The following is a 15,923-nucleotide window of genomic DNA, read 5'->3' as shown; positions in this document are numbered from 1 at the left end:
CATCGACTCGGAATCGACACTGAAAGCGCTGTCAGTTATACCAGTGGTATTCATAATTTCGTTTCGATCTAGGTTACAAAACAATGTTAATATCCTTACGTTTAAAGCAAGCAATTTCTATTAAATATACTTTTAAATTTCCTATAATATAGATTATTCGAAATTATAATTTCATTACTTAAATGTTTGTTTTCGATTGCTTTTAAATATATTGTTTTCTTATGGAGGTACACTGTTCTGTATATCATGCACTTTTCACATAAAATTCTAAACGTTAAGTGCGTTTCCAGTGAAAACAATACTTGACTCGTTTCATTGTATCATTTTTGTCTTAATTGTAGGATTCGTTAAATAATAATTATACATAGAAGGGAATGAGAAACTTGTATTAATGAAAGTCCAAACTAAGAACACAGACCGTGCGTGAAACGGTACCAGGGCCGTATTAAAGCATGGCTTTATATTTGTATTGCCTAATCCAACTGACTATGAATACATTCTATTCGAAGACTTGAATATTTTAACATCATTTGATCATTTTTTTTTTTGAAAGAAGTGATCTTTTAACTCATCTCTTAACGGTCACTTGAGAAATCTGATTTATACTGCGTTGCAATTAAGGACTGGGTAAAACGATATTCATCTACAGTTTTGAAGAGTGTATGTGTATGTAAGTACATGGATCAAAATAACATTTTCCGTCGAATTTTTCATAAAGTAATTTCATTTTTAGGTGCACATATCTGTTTATCCGATGTACCGTTCCAACGGTAAACACTGATTAATCCATGGATCGTTAATAGTTGTATTTAAAAAGAATTGCCACGAAACATTGTCATCGTTTGGTTAAGATGACGTTCTGGCACCGCTGACATCGAATGTGTTTTCTTTTTAGTTAACACCATACCCACTTGATACAGTAAATTGCAACAAAGTGGTAATGGCTAATCATTACGAGGTGCCTAATTGGTACGTTTGCTAAATTTTTGTTGGTACTTTTGAAGCAAAATTTAGGTGCATTAGTGTCATACAATAGTATGCATCAAAGTAGGATGTGTTTATCAAGTAGCATAGTCAACACAGGTTATGTTTTTCAGGGCAGGAAAACCACCAGTCGGGTTACATTTAGATGTATTAAAAAATGACAAATTAATCCAGGTATAATATTTTTATACTGTACCCAATAATTAAGGAAACATATCTGTAGAAACATGATACAAGAACTACTGTTTTGTTGCAGAAATTAATGGTGGATGAAAAAAAATGCTACCTATTTGGCCGTAATCAACAATTAAATGATTTTTGTATAGACCATGCTTCTTGTTCTCGTGTCCATGCAGCTCTTGTTTATCATAAACACCTGAATCGTGTATTTCTTGTCGATTTGGGTAGCAGTAAGTTTATTGTTATCAATGCGTAAAGAAGGCGTTTAAGATTCCAATTGATAATAATGACTTTATGTAAAATACTTAATGTAAGTATTAGGAAACGAAGGCATCAATATTATAAAAATATAATTGATTCTTTAGCACATGGAACCTTCATTGGTAATCTACGATTAGAACCTCACAAACCTACGCAGTTACCAATTGATAGTACATTTCATTTTGGAGCATCCACTCGATATTACATTATCAGAGAAAGACCTCAAACAGGTACAAGACCTATCATAGAAGAATTGGAAAAATTATCTGAAGATATCGATGCCGGTGGTTTATTGGGTTTGCCTGAAACAGAGACAGAGCTCGATGTACGTTTACAATCTATCCTGAAATTGTACGATTCGAGTGTGTAATGATCATACATTTTACAGAATTTAACAGAATTTAACACTGCGCATAACAGACGTATATCAATGTTGGGTATAACGGACGATGAAATTCATAAGCCGACGAGAAAACGAAAGAAAAAAGGGATTACCTTCAACGACGATGAAGAAGTAATAAATCCAGAAGATGTTGACCCGTCCGTCGGTAGATTTCGTAATCTTGTACAGACAACCGTCGTACCCAGTAAAGTACGAACGCTATGAAGTTTCGTAGAACGTAATCTCTCTATAGACATGTTTGCATTTCATTTAATATATATGCTATCGTTGACCATTTCAGAGAATGCGTATGGAAGGAGGATTAATTTCTTTATCGGAAGATCACAATCCGTTAAAACACCTTCAACCTACATCGACTGCGCCGCAGCTGTACCAGGATTTACCACCGGAACAGTTCACGCCCTCGTCACTGTCTCTCAATCCATTTTCAAGCGCTTTGTCTTCGTTGACTTCTCGACTTGGTATTGCCTTACCAAATCCTGCGCCTGAAGTAGAGATGACACCCTCCCAAATACAAACAGAAGCGCCTCACGTACCGGAAATGTCGGGGCCTACCGAAACGCGAACTTTGGAACCAAAAAAGAAAAAATATGCCAAAGAAGCATGGCCTGGGAAGAAACCCATACCAACGCTTTTGGTGTAATAGTCTCAGGAAATATATTTTTCTTACATTTCCCTCAGACAAAGGTAATAGAGATTAAGTTGTATAAGAATTTCTGTATAAATCATTCATAATAGTTTTAACAGATACGTTTAGTTAATGTTACATGATCACACGATTCGTACCTTGAATCTTTCAACTAACTTTCTTTTAAACATACAATCGACTTCATTTTTTAAAGACAAGTAATCGAACGCATTTTTTTTTATTTGACTCAGGATCTACCGTTTGAATCTGATCTTCATTTGCACGTAGTCTTTTCGCAAAGATCAAAAGTAAAATAACAGCTGTAAGATAAAGAGAACGCGAATAAAAGAAATTTTATCTCATTTTAACATTAAGAAAGTACGAAGAAACACGAGAAAGGTAATAAGAGAATTTTCTTTTGTGATACGACACGCACGTTGTTGCTTCGAATTATTTAATTTAACGTTGCCAATCTCACGCCGAGACTTCACGCCATCGGAGAGAACTTTGTTACGTTTAGCCAGAACGTACGCACTGCGACAATGATAACAATAATATCCTCGAAATGTATATTTCCTGAACTCGACCGTTATTATTCAGTTACGTTAGACGTTCGAGGAGAGTAGTGGATAATCGTTATTCGTGTATTTAGTGCAATGAACATAAGAATTTACTATTGACTTAAGTTTTAAGAAAGCTCTTTGGAACCCTGAATAAATAACGACTGTGAAAACAGGGTTGCACCTTCGTACGTTTCGAACTTTCTTCCGAGATCGACGGGTCCGTCGATTGCTCTAGAACGTTGAAAAAGAAAGAATGCAAACAAATGTTCACGTAGATAGCGCATAATTGAGAGACGCGTGAGACGGGGGTACATATTTTTTATTTCTATAATATAAACGACTGTACTGAAGATAAATAATTTTATTAAAAAATAAACACGTCATAAAACATATAAAACGAGCTATCAAAAGATACATATATACATCTATATATATATATATATATAGATAATAATATATGTTTCTCCACAGTAGAATTTATCGTATCGATTTCGATTCCCTTCGGGTAGCTGGGAGTTGCCGGTCACGTTTCAACGATCATAGCCGCGGATTCTCCGAGTTTCCTCAAAATTCTAACGACGCGTCCGGACTGCTCGACGACTCGAGGGCCACCTCCTCGTAGTCCCGCTCGAGAGCGGCGAGGTCGTCGCGAGCCTCCGCGAACTCGCCTTCCTCCATCCCCTCGCCGACGTACCAATGGACGAACGCTCGTTTGTTGTACATCAGATCGAACTTGTAGTTCAATTTCGCCCACGCCTCCTCGATGGCTGTGGTATTGGACAGCATCGAGACTGCTCTTTGCACCTAAACGATCGTTCAAATTCTGTATCCTCAGGGAGACTCGCGGATACGGGAGGGAGACGCGTGCGACTCAAAGAACAAAACTGTTCCCTTCCAGCGGCGAGTCGCGAATCGGCGAAATAAGACCGAAACAATTCTGTCCTTTGACCGTCGCGCCGATAACGGAATGTTTGCGCGTCGATAGATACCCTGGCGAGATCTCCACCGGGAACAACGGTGGGCGGCCTGTAATTGATACCGACTTTGAATCCGGTCGGGCACCAGTCAACGAACCGGATGCAGCTTTTCCCCTTCATCGCGGCGATCGCCGCGTTCACGTCCTTCGGGACGACGTCCCCGCGGTAGAGCAGGCAGCAGGCCATGTACTTGCCCTCGCGGGGGTCGCATTTCACCATCTGGTTCGACGCCTCGAAGCACTCGGAGGTGATCTCGGCCACCGACATCCCCTCGTGGAAGGCCTTGTCGGAGGACACCACCGGGGCGTAGGTCGCCAACGGGAAATGGATCCTAGGGTACGGCACCAAGTTCGTCTGGAACTCGGTCAAGTCCACGTTCAGGGCGCCGTCGAACCTCAAGGACGCGGTTATCGATGATACCACTTGACTGATAAGCCGATTCAGATTCGCGTAAGAAGGTCGCTCTATACCGAGTTTCCGCCGGCAGATATCGTAAATTGCTTCGTTATCAACCATGAACGCGCAATCCGAGTGCTCGATGGTGGTGTGCGTAGTCAAGATTGCATTGTACGGTTCCACGACCGCCGTCGACACCTGCATGGTACATTGTTTCGCTTTTAGGGCTGTCTTACCGTTACAATCGCCAATTCCCGTTAGTTTCGAGCGTGCAGCCCCTATTTAACACGTTGAGTGCGGCGCCGATTTTCCTGTACTTTCCGCTCAGGCAGCGCGCGAGCATTTGATGCCGAACGCTAAACTAGACTTTTTTTCACTGTTTCTTTTGTCGTTCGCACTGTGACAATGGTGCAGGCGATGCACGTGTGTACAATGTATAAACATAAGATAATGGGGTGGGGAATGCCAGGGAGACAAAAGTGCGAACACCGAGAAACGATCAGTCTGAGAAAGCCACGGGAGTACGCTGAATTTTAACATAAATTTTTTCATTGTCATTCATAATTTAACCCTTTAAAATGCCGGTCTCGTGCACCGATGTCGAGCAAACGAGAAGTTCGCTGTCAGTCCCTAGAATCCACGCCGCCCAAACGAAAAGTCTACTGTCAGTCCCCAAGGACTGACGTAGTACTCAACGTGTTAACACGTCAAGCGCCACGGAAATCTTAAGCGTTTTCCCGTAGAGTTTTTCTTTTGTAGCAAAGAAAAGCACGCTATTATCAACATAATTACGTTATTAAACATTTTCGTTTCACATCAGTTATCTTGTGTGTTACGATTGCTTTCTAGTCATTCAGAAGCGTCAGTCACCAATGGCTGACATGGCGCTTAACGTGTTAAGAGTGGTTCGTACTTGTGGCGCCGGATAGACCGCGAACTGCAACTTGCTCTTCCTTCCGTAATTGTCGGACAATTTCTGCATCAGCAGGGACGTGAATCCCGAGCCGGTACCACCCCCGAACGAGTGGAACACGAAGAACCCCTGGAGGCCGGTGCATTGGTCCGTCAGCCTTCGCACCCTGTCCATCACGGAGTCTATCACCTCGCGGCCGATCGAATAGTGGCCGCGAGCGTAATTGTTCGCCGCGTCTTCCTTGCCGGTGATCAGTTGCTCCGGATGGTACAACTGCTTGTACGGACCTATCCGTACCTCGTCTGAAAGGGAAACGCGGTTCGTTTCTTGCGTTAATTGAACGGAGGAAACCGAGTTTCTCTGCGCGACGATTAAACTGACCGACGACCGTGGGCTCGAGGTCGACCATTACCGCTCGAGGCACCATTTTGCCGGAGCTGGTCTCGTTGAAAAACGTGTTGAAACAGTCGTTGGTACCGGACACCTTGTCCGATGGCATCGTACCGTCCTGCTGGATCCCGTGCTCCAGGCAGTACAATTCCCAACACGCGTTGCCCATTTGAACGCCGGCTTGGCCCACGTGCATCGAGATACATTCACGCTGCAGCGTAAAACATGATGGAACTGACTGTGCATGCTGTTCCCATTTGTTGGGAAACCGATGCATTTATCGAATACATCCAAGAGTTAACTGATCGAACGACGCATGATTTCATCGAGCAAAGTACTCGAAACGGAAAAGATATAACGTTTAATCGTTTGAGTTGCATCGTTATTATTGCAAGTTCGAATGCCCTCGTGTTAGCTAATGTTATTTATAATGTAAGGTTGTTTAACACGTTCGTTATCAGCTTCACGTATTTGTGACTTCCTGTGTTTTACGTGATTCGAATGAAATTAACCCTCTACGGGCTGAATCATAACCAAATGAATCGATGATTATATGAAAACTTTTCTATATTATAAATAATGCTGCTGTAATACAATGACATTCGGCTAGATGAACGTGGAATAGCAATAATGCAATTCGATCAAATGAAATTAACCCTCTATGGGCCGAATTTTTGTTCATGACTATAACAAAATCTACGCAAAATTAATAAATATCCACATATGGATACGAATAATTTTTAAGTGAATCCTATAGATATTCTTATTAATTATTATCCTTTAATTTTAAGGATTTCTAATTTCCTAAATTTTTAATTTCCTTTAATTTCATTAATTATTATCCTTTCATTTTTAAGTTAATCCTATAGATATTGTTATTAATTAAACTGCGACGTTATATTTAAGAACCATTTCATTTTCCTAATATTTTTAGCTTCATTGGATCGAAGAACGCGTTAATCGAGTGAACTGCAGTAACTCGATTTGATGACCCCATAGCATCGAACGTCTCGAACGAGCAAATTCCTTTTTCATTTCAGAGCTTACGGAATACCTTGTCATTTGTCGGTCATCAGACGTGAAAAAAAAAGAGATGACACTTTGTGTCGTCCAAGGTGATAACGACTCGAGGAAGATTGCGGATTAATTATCGAGGCGAAGATGATGATGAACGATAATGACTATTATTAAACGTCCTACGGTAATGCCGGTTGAAATTCACGTGTCGGATCTGTCTTACCATTTTGAAAGTGTTTTGGCAGCGCTTCTCGTGGAATATATGTTATTGCAGATTTGCTTGGGTCGATCAACCGAAAGGGAATTGATGAAATATTTGATTTAATTACGGGAAATTTTGGCGGCCTCCGCTCCGCTACCCAGGGGAAAATGAATTGTCACGATTTATAACCGTTGCCTGGACAACACAGATTATGGAATGACAATGAACGTGAGAAAAATTGAACGCCGCCTCTGTAAAGTATGAAACTTTGCGCCTATGTGTTGCAATACCATGTAACATCGTTTCCTGCTTCTAATCTATACAGTGAGATATCAACTTTATATCGTACACGGTATCTGCGTGTTGTAATCTTCATACACGTCTCGCTGTGTAAAAAGCACGCCGGGCCATATTATTTAGCAAAAATACATTAAAATGATCGACGCTCAACAGGACACTCGAGTCGTGTGCTTGTACTTTTAATTAAACCCGATAAGAGTCGCTTCACGTTTCTTTCGAAAAAAAAGGAAAACATAAATTAATCGTCGATCTCGTTGCATACGAGTGCGAACAATATCTTTTTTTTTTCTTTTAAAAATTGAACGAGCATACGAATGCGAACAATATCTTTTTTTTTTCTTTTAAAAATTGAACGAGCATACGAATGCGAACAATATCTTTTTTTTTTCTTTGTAAAAATTGAACGAGCTATTAATAGCGCGCCTAGGTCAGTGACCTTGACATTTTCGGTTATATCCCATTTCATTGAGAACATCGTGACGTATTTAGGGATCTCTGGGAACCTTATATAATTCGGTTGTATCGATCATGCGCGTAATTGTACACGTGTTGTATGTTAGCTTGATAAATTCTTAGTTGCTCGATTAAGTCTCACAATCTGTTTGTGGTCGAGCGAAGCTGACTTGTTGCACTCGTGACTTTTCGACGATGACTCGAAGAATCCTCGGTTATTAACGCAGACTGGCCGTTTCAGTCAGACTCGCCAACTTATTACGGATTCGTTTCGAGCGGCACAGTCCACGCCAGTCTAGCCGTCTAGTAGTTACGAATAGGTTTAGTATGTCTGTTAAAATCAATAATGGATGCAAGTAAAAAGTACGACAATCCTAATCCTAAGCTCTCCGCGAATCCCATTAGCAGATTGATATTTTGGTGAGTGACGAACGTGGCCCCCGGCATTGCGGAACTGGTTTGTGACTTTGAACGTTTTACATTGTTCTCTTTTTTTCAAGGTGGCTGAGACCACTATTTCTGTATGGAAAAGATCATGATCTTGAAGTTAAAGATATATACAATGTGCTGCCCGAGGATGTCAGTCAGAAACTGGGAGATAAACTTGAAAGGTGAGTAAACATTAAACGATGAACATAAGTCTAACGTCAATGAGCTTATCCAAACAAAGATTGTATGATAATGCGTGTTTATTTGTGTGTTTAGGCATTGGTTGAAAGAAGTTCAAACAGCCGAAGGAACTGGTAGAAAACCGAAATTCTTTAATGCTCTGAAAAAGACATTTGCATGGTCGTTCTGTTATTATGGAGGATGGCAATTCTTTTTAGCTGTCTTTGTAAGGTAATCGTTTCTCATTGTTTTATTATTACATTGGAACACTGTAAGTTTGATTTAGATGTAACATTGTTGTAATCTTGCAGGGTTTTGCTACCATACGTATTAGGTTTGCTTATTTGGCATTTTGATCCCAGATCAACATCCACTGCCTCAGAAGCTTATAGCTATGCTACAGCTGTCGTGTTCTTATCCTTAGTTGGTGCTTTAGTTACTCATCATTCGAACTTAGGTTTATTGGAAGTTGGTATGAGAGTGAGAATAGCATGTTCTTCAGTGATGTACAGAAAGGTATTATATCACATGTTTATCAAGTTATCACTGTTATTTTAAATACTAAAATTTTATTTAGATACTACGCTTGTCAAAGTCTTCTACCAATGTTACAACCCCAGGTCAGATCGTGAATTTAATGTCAAATGATGTGTCCAGATTCGATCAATTGTTTATAGCTTTGCATTATATTTGGATGTTACCAATTCAGGGTGCTCTGATATCCTACATGATTTGGGAAAGTGTAGGAATTTCTTGTTTAGCTGGTGTATTTCTTATAAGTGTTCAAACCATACCATTACAAGGTATTGTTATTTATTAATTCTCTAACTTCTAAAACGGTAAGAATAATATGAAAATAATTTACATTCTTCTCAGGGTACATGGGAAAATGGATTTCAAAGTTACGATTAAAAATTGCAATCAGAACAGATGAAAGAGTGCGTTTAATGTCAGAAATTATCAATGGAATTCAGGTCATTAAAATGTATACTTGGGAAAAGCCATTTGAGAAACTTGTTAGCGTCGTTAGAAGGTATGTTTCTTTCTTTAAATTATAGAAATTACAAACATTGCATGCTATTTCATATCTGTATACTTTCTGACTATATGATCTTTTTTAGTTATGAAGTAGATGTACTTACTATTTCATCGTACTTAAGAGGTTTTACTTTAGCTACTTTTGTGTTCACCGAGCGAACAACGTTATTTTTTACAATTATGACATTTGTTCTTCTTGGAAATAATATATCGGCCGATAAAGTATTTTCAATGGCCCAGTACTTTAACATTCTGCAGCTGACTATGGCTATATTATATCCAATGGCCGTTTCAGCTGCTGCAGAAGCTAGTGTATCTATTAAGAGATTGGAGGTAAACTAATCCTCACATAATTTTATTTTATCCCTTCTTCAGTTCCTAATTAATTTTGAGGTATAATTATTATTGTGTTTTCAGAATTTCTTACTATTAAAAGAAAATAAAATAATCAACTCAAAGCCAGTTGCCGGAGATGGTAGTATTACAATTAAAAGTCTTACAGCATCTTGGTCAGAGAATGCAATTACAAGTACATTACACAATATTAGTATTCAAATGAAACCTGGAAAACTGTATGCTATTGTCGGTCCGGTTGGCGCAGGAAAGGTACTGAGAGAAAAAGATAATATTTTATAAAATCGCTTTATAGCATTACGTTTATGTCCCTCGAACGACTTCTTTCAGAGTTCATTTTTGCAATTAATTTTAAAAGAATTACAACAGTCGGATGGAGAAATTCTAGTGAATGGTAAAGTATCATATGCCAGTCAGGAATCATGGTTGTTCTCTGGTACGGTGCGCAATAATATACTTTTTGGAGAACATTACGATAAAAAAAAATATGACGAAGTCACCAGAGTGTGCGCCCTTACTAAAGATTTCCAACAATTCAATTACGGCGACAAATCGTTGGTTGGAGATAGAGGAGCGTCTCTTAGCGGTGGGCAACGTGCAAGAATTAATTTGGCTAGGTAGATTAGAGCTGGCGAAAGAAATTGTTTTACATTAATATGACTGATTTGAAACTTACGTTGGTATTTGTTATAATAGGGCTGTATACAGAGACACCGACATTTATTTGCTAGATGATCCGTTGTCCGCAGTGGATACACACGTCGGGAAACATTTATTTAATGAATGCATTAAAAATTATCTTCATGACAAAACAAGAATTCTCGTGACCCATCAGGTGCAGTTCCTAAAACATTGTGACCACATCATTGTATTGAATAATGTGAGTAGTAATGTTCGGGAAGTCTAAATAAAGTACTGTAGCTGAAAGAATTATGATTTTTTTTTTTTTTTTGTTGTAGGGTAAAATTGAATACGAAGGCACGTTTGCAGAGCTTCAAGCGAAGAACATAGATTTCTTAAGCATGCTTTCAATGGAAGATCAGAAAGCAGATACGGAAAGTGTGCATCTCGATGAAAATCATACGCCTGATATATCTATTAATTCCGAAAACGGTAAAGACGACGAGGAAGCGGAGCCACAAGAAACCGAAGAATTAATGGGCAAAGGAAGCATTTCGAAATCAATTTATTGGAGATACTTCCGAGCCGGAGGATCGATTCTGATGATCCTAGGTTTTCTGTTGAGTTTAATTCTAGGACAGATAGGAAGTAGTGGTAGCGATTATTTTGTTGCTTACTGGTTAGCGTTCTTCATATATATCATCTTATAATTTACAACTTGTAAATTATACTTGTAAGTTTTAATCTTATTCGCTTCGCCTTTCTTTTTCAGGACAAAACAGGAAGAAATGCGCGTGAAGAACAATATCAATCATACGTTGGAAGTATTCAAACAAAACGGAAGCGTCATTGAACCGATTAATGGAGCGGTTACCTCAGACATAGATAACTTTAATGAGACGATATTGCTCGACACGCCGAACAATGCTATTTTAGATAAGAATAATGTTAGTATTATTAGTCGGTTTTTTTTTCAACAAACGACAATTACTGTTATTGGTTTTATCGCATTTATGAATTCACAGACATGGGGTATCGATGCTGCACTGCGTGACAATTACTACATTGATCGTGACACTGCTTTATGCATTTATGCAGTGCTTATACTTGGGAGTATAATTATGACTTCAATCAGGAATATCGTGTTTTACAAGATATGCATGAACTCCAGTAAAAATCTTCATAATTTCATGTTCTCATCGTTATTGAGAGCACCGATGCTATTCTTCGATACACATCCATCTGGTGAATGTTAAAAAATATTATAGCTTATGAATTTTCAATCAGTTCATTCTGTTAAAATATAACCGTTACATTTTAGGGCGTATACTAAATCGTTTTTCAAAGGACATTGGAGCAGTCGATGAACTCTTACCGCGAACAATGATAGAGTCCATTCAGGTATTTGCAGTAATGGTTGGAATTCTGGCTCAGGTACTTATCATTAATTGGTGGACGGTATTTCCAATGCTTATAATGGCTCTTTTGTATTGGCAAATACGAAATGTTTATCTAAAAACTGCACAAGATATGAAGCGTTTCGAAGGAACAAGTAAGAACGTTCTATTCTCTAAATGATCTTCTATTGTTCTCTCTCGAGCAACGTTTATAAAATAACTGAAATTTTTAGCGAAAAGTCCTGTGTTCTCCCACGTTAGCTCGTCATTACTAGGTTTAACTACGATTCGTTCATGTTCGGCACAAGACATGGTTCGCAAAGAATTTGATGTTCATCAAGATCTTCACACTAGTACCTATTACTTAACTATTGTAGGGAGCACTGCCTTTGGATTCGCGCTGGATGTCGTGTCTCTTTGCTTTATTGCCTTCATCACGTATAGCTTCATAGTATTAGACGATGGTATACCATTATTTTTTTTATTACAACAATCGTTTTAGCAACATTTCTTACTGGTATGTTGTTAAGCTTACATTCATTTCAACAGGGAACACGTTCGCGGGAAATGTTGGTTTAGCCATATCGCAAGTTCTAATTTTATGCGGAATGCTTCAACACGGAATGCGACAAACCGCAGAAACGATAGCACAAATGACCAGCGTGGAACGAATTTTACAATTTACGCAACTCGACAAAGAGGGACCATTCGAGAGCGAACCGAACAAAAAGCCATCGGCCCAATGGCCTTCCAAAGGAGACATTCAGTTCGATCATATGTATCTACGCTATGAAGATACAGCGCCATCCGTCCTTAAAGACTTAACTTTCCGTATCAAATCTGGGGAAAAAGTAATTTCTCATTATTCAAAGATATCGTGAAACAACCGTGTGCAAGCAAGATGAATGACTATTAAATTATTGATTTTCAGGTAGGAATAGTTGGTCGTACAGGTGCTGGTAAAACTTCCCTAATATCAGCTTTGTTCAGGTTGACTAAATTAGAAGGTAAAATATGCATAGACGGCTTGGACACGAAAGAAATCGGCCTGCACGACTTAAGGAAGAAGATCTCCATTATTCCACAAGAACCTATATTGTTCTCGTCAACGCTTAGGGATAATCTAGATCCTTTCCATGATTACAACGACGATACTCTTTGGACTGCTTTAGAAGACGTGGAATTGAAATCGAGCATCTCGTCCCTCGATTTTGTTGTTGATCAAGGGGGAGTGAATTTCAGCGTGGGCCAAAGACAGCTACTTTGTCTGGCAAGAGCTATTTTACGAAATAATAAGATTCTTCTTCTCGACGAGGCTACGGCTAACGTAGACCCTTCGACGGATGCTTTGATTCAAACTACTATCAGGCAGAAATTTAAAAACTGCACGGTATTAACTATAGCGCATAGATTGAACACTATAATGGACAGCGACAAGGTTTTAGTTATGGATCATGGACAAATGGTTGAATTCGATCATCCGCATATTCTGCTTCAGAATAAAGAAGGGCATTTCACCAATATGTTGAAAGAAACTGGAAAACTAATGTTCGACCAACTCAGCAAAGTCGCGGAACAGGTACGTATATTTTTCTTGATAGCAATGTATTTCTTCAAAGGCACGTTGAAGAGTTTTAAACAGAATGTATTACTGTGTTCTTAGGCATATAAACACAGTTCTGAATATACGGAAGAAGAAGAAGAAGTAAAAGAAGAAGAAGAAGAAGTAGCACCTATCAGACCACTTAATGGAAATGCTAGTACAAAGAATGCTTAAGAGAATATTAATGTACTTAATTCAAGAAAGTACTTAATATCCGTAACAACTTCCAACTACTGCGCACGAACGTTTATAACGTGAAGAACTTAAAAGGGCATATAATCTTATTTTTCATATTATTTTCATAATTTTTTTACATTGTTCCTATTGCGAACACAATACGGGTTTACTTTATACCGTGATACAGTAATATTTTGATAAAGAAAGTATGTTACAAGTAAAAAGTACTTTAAGATACATGGATATATTTTAAATATCCATTACCTCGTATACCAAAAAATATATAGAATCTATTTGTTAAAGTTCTGCGTGCAGAACTATAAAAATAATTTGCTATTTAGAAGTGTTAGAAAAATTTTTTACAAATAACGTAACGCAAAGCACATTCTTATGGTACTTCATATACTTATATCGAATATTTTTTTAACGGCTTGCATTGAAAAAATGTAGCTTTCATATGTTGCTATAAAGATTATTTCTATAAGCATATTTTTGCGAATAACATTTTACAATGTTACAGAGATTTTTTAGTATTATGTATACCATCTTGTAATTGTTCTTAAGTTTTATAATAAATTATATACACAAACATATGTTTCTACCATAATCCTTTGTAGAATGTGTAAAATCATTCTAGCAAAGTATTGCTTTCATTTTTTTATTCAAACAAGAACGATTTATTTACAAATATTTACAAATTCGTAATATTTGTGGGAGCGGTTTTCGACGCGTCCGCTCTCGACCACAGTTCCTTAAGAGATCTTTTTTGTACATTATTAAATCGATCATCCCTTAATGACTATCGGGCTCAAACCACTTTCAGGTCATAAGGGTCGATTCATCCCTACAAAACATTGCAGGAAGGCTTTCAATATATCGAAATGCTATCTTTCCTTAGGCACGATTGACCTTTCTGTATATTATTGAATCTCATGAAATATATCCTAAACATTAAATTAGCTGAACAGCACCGCTTTTAACTAAATTTGCAACAGCACTGTACTGTATAATGTGCTGGGAGCCTGGCTCAAAATTTACTTCTTGGTCCAACGATCCAGGCAACACGATCCCTTCAATTTTCTGGTTAGCCCTTAAAAACACGTACGCGTGCATATTAGGCTTTACCAATAGCTTGTTTACTTCGAATGCCTGGAACGGTCCAGGCATATATTGCAAAACGGCTTTCCTGAAAAGAACTTCGATATTTGCAAGAAACTCCTTAGCGAATTGCAACTCTGCGGGTGTTAGATAACATTCTTCTCGGGGTCTCTTCGTCTCCTGTGCGAGTATATGAACGGTATATTTCTCGATTTTCTCTAATCGAGCCCTAAGGTAGCTAGACACCACAAATTTGATTCTATCTAACTCCATCCTATGTACCATTAACCTTAAATCTCCTTTCTCTAACCTTTTCATGTTGTCTTCCATATGGGTAATTTGTTGGAACATACAGTCGACCAAATCGGACTGATGGGGAAGAATTTCAGGAGCGAATTTTTCATTTAACCATGCTTCTTCCATTGCCAACAAAACAGTTTGAGCGGTTAAGTCGTCATCCTCCGGCTCGTCTTCGGTCACCGATTCAATTACTTCCATATCATCATCCATGTCGCACGATTTTATCGAACGAAATATTAATTTCTTCTAAACACAGTTAATTATCTTCCCGCTTCGTTTATATCGTCACGTAAATCCGTAGATCATCGTGGATAAAGTTAGGCCGGTACAACAAAAAAATGTCGTTGCGATGAAGTTCCAATTGTTTGGTTGTCACGTGACAGAAGTCGATATTTCTCGACGTTTGAATTTGAATCAAGACTCGCTCCGAAACTATTCGATCGATTATACGCTTCCTAATCGATCGAGTAGAATCGCGATGAAACCGTTATTATTCTTAATTTCCCAACCCAAAGAGCACCGCGATTCGAAACGAGAAAGATCGTCGCGTGTCAGTTGCTACAGGAAATAATATACTAATTCTCAATTCATCTCTCTTGTCATATTATCACCACGTCGAGAATTTCACGATGCTAGAAAATTCATGCAACAAACCTGCCAAGGAACGACGAACCGCTTCGAGAAAGTCGCACGAGGCTCTGGGACGAAATGCGAGAGAACTGAATGAAAGGTACGCGAACACGCTATTATAATAAGCTCCTTATAGCATGAAACCATATTAAAGTTTAAACCTGAATAGAACCATCCACGAAGACGCCGAAATCACGGGTACGCGTCGTAATACGTAATTAATCGTTATTTCTTCTTTTTTCTCTCTCGAAATCTGTTAATCTTCAAGGGAGAGAAGCGAAACGGAAATGAAGTTTCCCAGGGACACGTTAGAGCGGATAAAAGAGCGCGCGAAGACGAAAGGTGGTCGAAGGTGGTTACGGACGATCGAGCTTAAAACAATGTAAAAAGATGCCGAGGAATCAAAGGATAGGGGTGATCTTCGTCGTG

The 15,923-nt window shown here is 38.5% G+C and overlaps 4 protein-coding genes across 7 annotated transcripts; 2 read left to right on the top strand and 2 right to left on the bottom strand.

Annotated features, from left to right (window-relative positions):
* The first annotated feature begins 61 nt into the window (after positions 1-61).
* NiPp1 (nuclear inhibitor of protein phosphatase 1) lies at positions 62-3,037 on the top strand. Of its 2 annotated transcripts, none has more exons than XM_076373237.1 (8): positions 62-227; positions 342-670; positions 734-969; positions 1,098-1,158; positions 1,241-1,394; positions 1,530-1,750; positions 1,814-2,017; positions 2,109-2,574. In XM_076373237.1, exons 3-8 carry the CDS (start codon positions 941-943, stop codon positions 2,469-2,471), a joined length of 1,032 nt encoding a protein of 343 aa, XP_076229352.1. In that variant the 5' UTR covers positions 62-227; positions 342-670; positions 734-940; the 3' UTR covers positions 2,472-2,574. The 2 variants fall into 2 exon arrangements, with proteins under 2 accessions (XP_076229352.1, XP_031847404.1); XM_031991544.2 differs by lacking the exon at positions 62-227 and adding an exon at positions 2,708-3,037 and having other exon boundaries at positions 474-670; positions 2,109-2,515.
* Positions 3,038-3,416: 379 nt separating this feature from the next.
* Positions 3,417-6,012, bottom strand: LOC116433447 (tubulin alpha chain). 2 transcript variants are annotated; one of them, XM_031991547.2, is made up of 4 exons: positions 5,687-6,012; positions 5,306-5,607; positions 4,009-4,590; positions 3,417-3,823 (listed from the first exon to the last, which is right to left on the bottom strand). In XM_031991547.2, the coding sequence occupies exons 1-4, from the start codon at positions 5,970-5,972 to the stop codon at positions 3,584-3,586; spliced, it is 1,410 nt and encodes a 469-aa protein (XP_031847407.1). In that variant the 5' UTR covers positions 5,973-6,012; the 3' UTR covers positions 3,417-3,583. The 2 variants fall into 2 exon arrangements, with proteins under 2 accessions (XP_031847407.1, XP_076229350.1); XM_076373235.1 differs by having other exon boundaries at positions 3,617-4,590.
* Positions 6,013-7,621: 1,609 nt separating this feature from the next.
* On the top strand, positions 7,622-13,497 carry LOC116433398 (ATP-binding cassette sub-family C member 4). Its single transcript, XM_076373138.1, has 18 exons — positions 7,622-8,087; positions 8,168-8,278; positions 8,373-8,507; positions 8,588-8,792; positions 8,854-9,079; positions 9,153-9,309; positions 9,398-9,647; positions 9,732-9,920; positions 9,999-10,285; positions 10,365-10,548; positions 10,628-10,968; positions 11,062-11,236; positions 11,315-11,534; positions 11,611-11,841; positions 11,920-12,150; positions 12,236-12,537; positions 12,618-13,265; positions 13,350-13,497. Exons 1-18 carry the CDS (start codon positions 8,014-8,016, stop codon positions 13,461-13,463), a joined length of 4,080 nt encoding a protein of 1,359 aa, XP_076229253.1. The 5' UTR covers positions 7,622-8,013; the 3' UTR covers positions 13,464-13,497.
* Positions 13,498-13,565: 68 nt separating this feature from the next.
* On the bottom strand, positions 13,566-15,721 carry Sld5 (DNA replication complex GINS protein SLD5). 2 transcript variants are annotated; one of them, XM_031991450.2, is made up of 2 exons: positions 14,875-15,721; positions 13,566-14,802 (listed from the first exon to the last, which is right to left on the bottom strand). In XM_031991450.2, the coding sequence occupies exons 1-2, from the start codon at positions 15,072-15,074 to the stop codon at positions 14,418-14,420; spliced, it is 585 nt and encodes a 194-aa protein (XP_031847310.1). In that variant the 5' UTR covers positions 15,075-15,721; the 3' UTR covers positions 13,566-14,417. The 2 variants fall into 2 exon arrangements, with proteins under 2 accessions (XP_031847310.1, XP_031847309.1); XM_031991449.2 differs by having other exon boundaries at positions 13,566-15,648.
* Positions 15,722-15,923: the final 202 nt, after the last annotated feature.

Source organism: Nomia melanderi, chromosome 13 (genome assembly GCF_051020985.1).
Source record: "Nomia melanderi isolate GNS246 chromosome 13, iyNomMela1, whole genome shotgun sequence".
In the NCBI taxonomy this organism is placed as follows: Eukaryota; Metazoa; Arthropoda; class Insecta; order Hymenoptera; family Halictidae; genus Nomia; species Nomia melanderi.
The sequence above is the reverse complement of the archived record's forward strand: the minus strand, read 5'-3'. Positions and strand labels throughout refer to the sequence as shown.

Coding starts and splice junctions, on each gene's coding strand:
- NiPp1 (XM_031991544.2), top strand. CDS start 941: ATGGCTAATCATTACGAGGTGCCTAATTG. Junction 970..1,097: donor CATTACGAGGTGCCTAATTG/GTACGTTTGCTA, acceptor TATGTTTTTCAG/GGCAGGAAAACCACCAGTCG. Junction 1,751..1,813: donor AAACAGAGACAGAGCTCGAT/GTACGTTTACAA, acceptor TACATTTTACAG/AATTTAACAGAATTTAACAC.
- LOC116433447 (XM_076373235.1), bottom strand. CDS start 5,972: ATGCATCGGTTTCCCAACAAATGGGAACAGCATGCACAGTCAGTTCCA. Junction 5,608..5,686: donor CCTCGAGCCCACGGTCGTCG/GTCAGTTTAATC, acceptor TTTCCCTTTCAG/ACGAGGTACGGATAGGTCCG. Junction 4,591..5,305: donor CGGTCTATCCGGCGCCACAA/GTACGAACCACT, acceptor TGTACCATGCAG/GTGTCGACGGCGGTCGTGGA.
- LOC116433398 (XM_076373138.1), top strand. CDS start 8,014: ATGGATGCAAGTAAAAAGTACGACAATCCTAATCCTAAGCTCTCCGCG. Junction 8,279..8,372: donor CTGGGAGATAAACTTGAAAG/GTGAGTAAACAT, acceptor TTGTGTGTTTAG/GCATTGGTTGAAAGAAGTTC. Junction 13,266..13,349: donor TCAGCAAAGTCGCGGAACAG/GTACGTATATTT, acceptor CTGTGTTCTTAG/GCATATAAACACAGTTCTGA.
- Sld5 (XM_031991449.2), bottom strand. CDS start 15,074: ATGGATGATGATATGGAAGTAATTGAATCGGTGACCGAAGACGAGCCG.